This window comes from Pezoporus occidentalis, unplaced genomic scaffold (assembly GCF_034315485.1).
Source record: "Pezoporus occidentalis ecotype Australia unplaced genomic scaffold, CSIRO_AGI_Poc_V1 ctg75, whole genome shotgun sequence".
NCBI classification, from domain to species: domain Eukaryota; kingdom Metazoa; phylum Chordata; class Aves; order Psittaciformes; family Psittacidae; genus Pezoporus; species Pezoporus occidentalis.
In genome coordinates this window covers 927,050-933,461 of record NW_026916104.1, presented here as the reverse complement: position 1 = coordinate 933,461, position 6,412 = coordinate 927,050, and the positions used below count along the sequence as shown (strand labels likewise).

The window sequence follows — 6,412 nt, the reverse complement described above, 5'->3', positions numbered from 1 at the left end:
AGTACTAACCTAAAGATACTGCTGCGTGGCCCTTGCTAGGAGGGTGGGGAAAGTGAGACGAGGCAGTCAGCCCATTTTCTCATGGATCTAGTTTTTCAGTGGCTGCTATCAAATTCATTGAAGCAAGGATTTGACTGAGCAGGAAGATAGAATTACGTCTCCTTCCCACAGCTCAAGGTCAGGATAAAGATGGAGGATGGCTGCAAGTCATTTTATGTGCATTTATTGATTTGGTATTCTGACCAAATTTCCAACATGAAAGGATTAAGACACAGTGAATATTTAGTCACATATTAACCGGTATTGATATAAAATCTTAACAGCAGCCATCTCAACAGCATACCAGACTTCTCAAATAAAACCCGAATTGGGAGTTATCTTGTGCCTTGGTAAAGACTTGCCACTAATAAATCTGAAATGTTTACAAAGAGCAAATGGATGTTCACTGTAGAAAGAGGTACTCGGGGGTGCAGAAGAGAGGAAACTGTATCTTCACAGTAGTGTAGGATTAAAAATGCAGAAAAGCATCAGCATGAGATCTGCAAAGCACTAGTCTGCACACTCAGGCCTCTGAAGATCTGATCCACACAGAGCTTGCACCAAACACAGGAGTAAGAAATGCATCAGTGCAGTATCTGCTTACTTGTTCTTCCATTTTGGACACACACATACAGCAAAGTTTCTTTGGGCCCTAGAATACACAAACACAGGCAGATTTGTTCACCTGAAATAAATGTTGCCTTCCAAAATGCAGTATGACAACCGTGGCAGCAAAGCCACCCCTTTCCACCTCCTTTCCCCTAGCCTCGGGCTAGCCGTAGCTGAAGTACAGGCTCTTCTTCATCTCTGCGTTCCCAGGTTTCAAACTTCCCTCCTTCTCTCTTGCACCCCTTCATCTGAGGCTGCATTTGCTCCAGCTGCTGCTTCTTGACAGAAGGATTTCAGATGCCCCTTGAATGAAGAGGCTCCATGTAATAAAAGCATCTCCAAGGAGAAACATTTATGAGCTCCCCGCACAACCCCCCCAGCTCTTTCCTTGGTCAGCATGCAGTCAGGAACATCAAAAAGGGAGTCCAGACCCAGAACCTTGTGGTTTTACTAAATAAGAAGAGCATATGTCCATACATTGGGTAGATAAAAAGCTTTCATGGAAACAGATTTGATGCTACTATCCCTCTGTCCTTGGGTTTCAGAGTCTGGAGGAGCAGCTGAGTGACAGGCCAGTAAGTACCTAAGCCAGCTAGGTTGTGTTTTATCACACAGGAGCTTTCAAAGTCCATTATGTATTATCACACACATTGAACCACGGGGCACTTGCCCAGACTGTCAGTGACTGTTTTACTTGGTATTTTCACCTGGAACTCAGCTCTTGTTTCTTTCAGGTCACTTTTTATTTTTAATTGACCTTGAATCATTAGTTACAGCCAAACAAAATCATAACTCTGTAATACCTGACTCCTAGGAAATGATTTTCAGTCTCTGCCACTATGGAATATCTTATCTCACATTCAGAAAAGGTCTAAAAACTACAAAGTATATTGGGAATGCATTTAAAATAAATAAATCAATTGTTGCTACATCACCTACTATCCAGAAATGTGTAATTGCTGAGTGTTTTTAGCAGAGTTTGCTCTGTAAGGCACACCACCAGTACAAATCTGGTTTATAGTTTACTTTGTCCAAAAATCCAGGAGCTGTCAAAAGAAGCAGACAGTTACCAGAGTTAAAGCACATTATTTTGCTATCAAAAGAAATCCTGGGAATCTTTAATCTTGCTTCACAAGCCCTGGACATGGTAAACAGTAAAGAACATTTCCAGTTGTGCCCAAGCCTATTTCCACATTAGTACAACCCTACCTGTGCTAGCCCCATCTCCCAAAAGAGAATTTACATTTTATCACATAATTTCTTCATCTTCATTATGCAAAACTCATGTGTTCCCTAGGTAAATAGCACGAATTGCTTGACAACAAGCTGCCTCCCTCTGTAACAGAGCTATGGGAGACCAGCCGCTGAAAATCCGCTTATCATTACACAGTAAGGAGAGGGAGAACACCAGCACAGTCCTGCTTTTTGCATATTTAAATACAATGTGGTGTGGGACAAGGGCAATGCAAGCACCTGCCTCTCACAATACCTCTCTTTCGACCCTTACAGGGCAAAGAGGACGGGCTCCCGGTGTGTCAGCGAATGCAGGGCAGGAGCCCACATGGCCCCACCAGAGGTCCTCAGCCCTGAAAGAGCACATTAAGAGCACTTTGTTCCCCCTCCTTCGATAAGACAGCGCGTGAGAACAGAGCAGCAGAGCGCCTCCTCGGCCCGAGAGGAGCTGGCTTACTGGCCCGAGGCGTCAGCATGTTGGCTCCTGGCAAGGGCTGGGGGAAGGTAGAGGGACCCCAGCATCGGCCCTGGGATAGCACCTTGGAGTCCGCTCACCACAGTGCAAGGAGTGGGGTGTTTATTGGTGTTATTTTAAGACAATCACAGCGTCCCGTCACCTGGGGCTTTGGTCTTGGCGGTGTTGGCGTGACACTGCATGCGATTCACTTGTCCACATGAGGTGCTGGGCTCCCCACAGTGCCTGGTCAGGCCCGGGGGGGCCGCTCCACGTTGCCAACGCGGCCAAGCGAGGCCAACCTGGGCTGTGGGGCAGCCGCGGGCTCCGGCCCCCTGTCCAGTGGCTGTTCCGGGGCGAAACCCTCCTGGGCTACTCGCCCCCTTGGGCGGCATGGCCCGCGGCACCGCCGCCGTCGAACACGTCGGGGCTGTCGGCCAGCAGTGAGGTGCGCACCTTCCGCCTCTCCTTGAAGCGGCCCGAGTGCGAGACGCGGAGGCTCCGCCGGTTGCCACCGCCCGCGGCCGCGGCCTCGCCGCTGCCGAACGGGACCGACTGCTCCTCCCTGCCGCCGGGGTTGGGGGGTTCGGCGGGGGCGTCGCCGGCGGCGGCGGGGGGCGGCGGCGCGGCCGCCGCTTCCTTGTGCTTCTTCTTGCTGGTCAGCGACTTCCACCAGGGCCCCGCCGAGCCGCCCTTGACGCCGGCGCGGGGGGCGGCGGTGGCCGCGGCGCTGTCCGCCATCTCGGGCTCCTGCAGGCAAGAAGAGAGCGAGGGCGGGCTGGCAGCCGGGCCCCGGGCCCCTCCGCCGCTGTTGCCCAGCGCGGGAGAGGCGGGCAACGCTTCCGGGGGAGGCGCGGGTCTGGCACCGGCAGCCGGGGGGGGGGGGGGGGGAATGTCGGTCTGTGCCCCTGGCCGAGCCCCGGTGACGGGCTCTGAAGCGCTGCCCGCTTCCCCGTGCGCGATGGACAGTTAAATCAAGCCCCGGAGCCGAGCCGCGGGACACGCTCCCTGCGCTCACTGCCCGCGAGCCCCAGGAGTGGACCCCGAAGTCCGGTACCTTGGGGCTGCTGCCTCCCGTCGGGAGCCCGTGTACCTCCTGCGATGGAGCCCGTGTACCTCCTGCGATGGGGCCTCTCTCGCTCCCTCCCTCCTCCCTCCTCCCCTCCCGCCGGTTCCCGGCGCAACAGGTACAGGAGGCAACACTGACCTGCCCGCCGCCTGCGGGAGCTCTCTCCTTACCCCCCGGGGAAGAGCGGCCGCCCCTACGGCTCCATTGCCGCGGCCGGGAAGGACGCAAGAGGCCAGCAGGAGCGGCGGCTCTGCGGCCGCGGCAGGTGTCGGCCGGCCCCCGGCTCGCCCCTATGGGCGGAGCGGCAGCGTGGCCGGCCCCGGTGCCCGGGCGGCTCCCTCTCACCTGCGCGGCTCCGGCGGGGCGGGGCCGGGCCGCAGGAGGGTCCGTGACCCCCTAAAGGGACACCCTGCCGTGAAGGGACAGGGATGGGGTTGGGGGGGACTTCGTGCGGGTGAGGGCGTAGTGAAAGCCCGGGCTGAGCAGCGGAGGCGATGGGGTCAGCCTGCGTGGCGGACACGGTAACACGTTAACACGGTAACACGTTAACACGGTAACACGTTAACACGTTCTGTGCATGCACACAGCGGGTGAGCGCAGGTGAAGGTTTTGCAGCATTAGAGAAAACAGAATTGTCTTCAATTGCCTCTGTGAAAAACCCAAGGAGAATGTAGCTGGCCCACTAAGAGAGGCAGTGCCGTCTCGTATCTTTACTTGAACTGGCTTAAAATTGGGATTTGAATTTCTGCGTGGTGATAGATTGAGAGCAGCCCTGCGGAGAAGGACTTGGTGGTGTGTTGAATGGAAGCTGAACATGAGCTGGCAGTGTGAGCTTGCAGCCCAGAACGCCAACCATATCCTGGGCTGCATCAAAGGGAGCGTGACCAGCAGGTAGAAGGAGGTGATCCTGCCCCTCTACTCTGCTCTCATGAGACTTCACCTGGAGTATTGTGTGCAGTTCTGGTGTCCTCAACACAAAAAGGACACGGAACTGTTGGAACAAGTCCAGAGAAGGGCCATGATGATCAAAGGGCTGGAGCACCTCTACTATGAAGACGGGCTGAGAGAGTTGGGCATGTTCAGCCTGGAGAAGAGAAGGCTTCAGGGAGACCTTTTAACAGTCTGCCAGTACCTAGAAGGGGCCTATAAGAAATCTGGAGTGGGCTTTTTCCAAGGGCATGTAGTGATAGGACAAGGGGGAACAGCTTTAAACTGAAGGAGAGGAGATTTAGATGAGGTAGTAGGAAGAAATTCTTCACTGTGTGGGCAGTGAGGCACTGGTACAGGGTGCCCAGAGAAGCTGTGGCTGCCCCATCCCTGGCAGTGTTCAAGACCAGGCTGGACACGGCTTTGAGCAACCTGGTCTAGTGGGCATTGGCAGAGGTGTTGAACTAGATCTTTAAGGTCCTTTCCAACCCACCCCATTCTATGGTTCTATGGTTCTATGATACGGCCATACAAATGTTTCTACCTTGTTTTGTTCATCCAGAAAGGAGAAGGAAGATTTGCTTGTACCACACCACGTGTTAAAAATGGTGATTTGTTCTTTGGAGAGCTCTGCCCTGTAACACACACTTGATGCCTAACACCCCTCCCATGACCTACACACTTACTCAGGGATGTCTGTGATCATGTGGAGGAGTTTGTGCGAGCAGTGGTATTTCACCTTCATCGTCTGCAGATCACCTTCTGCTACTTGCAGCTTCTCTGAATAGCCCATAAATATGTATGGAAATTGGTGACTGCAGGCTACTGAGGGAGAGGAGCCTGAGGTGTGCACTTACATTACTCTCTAGATTGCTCTCTTCAAACCAACGGCTTTCAGATATGGATGCACACACCACTTGAAAGTGCTCTAAACTGTCTATTATACTAATATCAGCAGCAAAAAAAAAATATCTTTCCTATGGAATAAAACAGTAACTTCCAGTGAGAAAAGGCAGCCTTTACATTCCCTCCTAACACGTATGCAACTAACATTTTCAAAGATGGGTAGCACCAGGGCATTGGGCTTTCTTGGGCTAAGGACAGTAACAGATCATAAGGTCAAGTTTCCCCTACTGAATATGACCTGCTCCTTTGCTACTTATTTGTACCTTTAGAGAAAGAGAGCACCAGCATCTCTCCTCATCTTGTGTCCCAGGGGACTGCCTAGGAAAAAGGGAATTTACAGAGAAATAAAGGTAATAATTATTTTGAAATGCCTATTTCACAATGTTATTGTTTGACATTTATAGCTTCCATTCTGGTTACAAGCTTACACAGAACATTCACTGCTGTATTACTTACATTATTTTGATTACCATAGACCTGACCTCTTAGCTCACATAAAGCCAGACTTATATCAAATTGGTGCATTTTTTTCCCAGTCAAGCCTGTTTCAAAGAGTCTCTCAGTGAAAGAGGTTTGTCCTTTTCGACACTGCTGAAAGCAGGGTCTGCTGAAAAGAGACAGGCAGGTTGGAAAGCTTTGTAAGAGACGTGCGTGTGGGAGGGTGCTGCTTGTGTGTGTATGTGGTGGTGCAGAACAACAAAACCTGCTCTGCATTTCAAAGTCACTGCTGGGAATCAGTCACAACATGCTGTTCCGCAAGACTGTCACTAAGGTTAGTGTTTATATGAAAACAGCTCTGACAGTGAAAATGTATGTCCTGCCCTTTTCTTGCTGCAACAGCACTCAGTGCGTTCCTTCACTAGGCATAAATTTACAATGTTGATATAAAAAGGTAAAACAACCCACTCTTTTCAATGCATGGAAGTCAGCTACTATACTCATTAATAAAACTGGTCCTCTATCATGGTATCTGAAGATAAAAGTAAGGTCCTGTTCCTACAGCAGAACAGAATACAAGTATTTGTGGCTGTTGACACCAGTACCCTTCCTTCCTAGCTCTTCCTAGGCCCTGCAAAAAACCCCAATTCATCCAATATCCATACTCCTGAGCAGAGAACCCACACACTGAACAGGGAGAGAGAGTTGATCATTACTGAGGCCAGCACACTGCAGTT

General features: G+C 51.5%; 1 protein-coding gene across 1 annotated transcript; it reads right to left on the bottom strand.

The window, feature by feature from the left end:
* Positions 1-1,067: 1,067 nt before the first annotated feature.
* PRR15 (proline rich 15) lies at positions 1,068-3,716 on the bottom strand. The gene is made up of 2 exons (XM_062602107.1): positions 3,543-3,716; positions 1,068-3,085 (listed from the first exon to the last, which is right to left on the bottom strand). The coding sequence occupies exon 2, from the start codon at positions 3,074-3,076 to the stop codon at positions 2,708-2,710; it is 369 nt and encodes a 122-aa protein (XP_062458091.1). The 5' UTR covers positions 3,077-3,085; positions 3,543-3,716; the 3' UTR covers positions 1,068-2,707.
* Between the last annotated feature and the right edge of the window lie 2,696 nt (positions 3,717-6,412).

Coding starts and splice junctions, on each gene's coding strand:
- PRR15 (XM_062602107.1), bottom strand. CDS start 3,076: ATGGCGGACAGCGCCGCGGCCACCGCCGCCCCCCGCGCCGGCGTCAAG.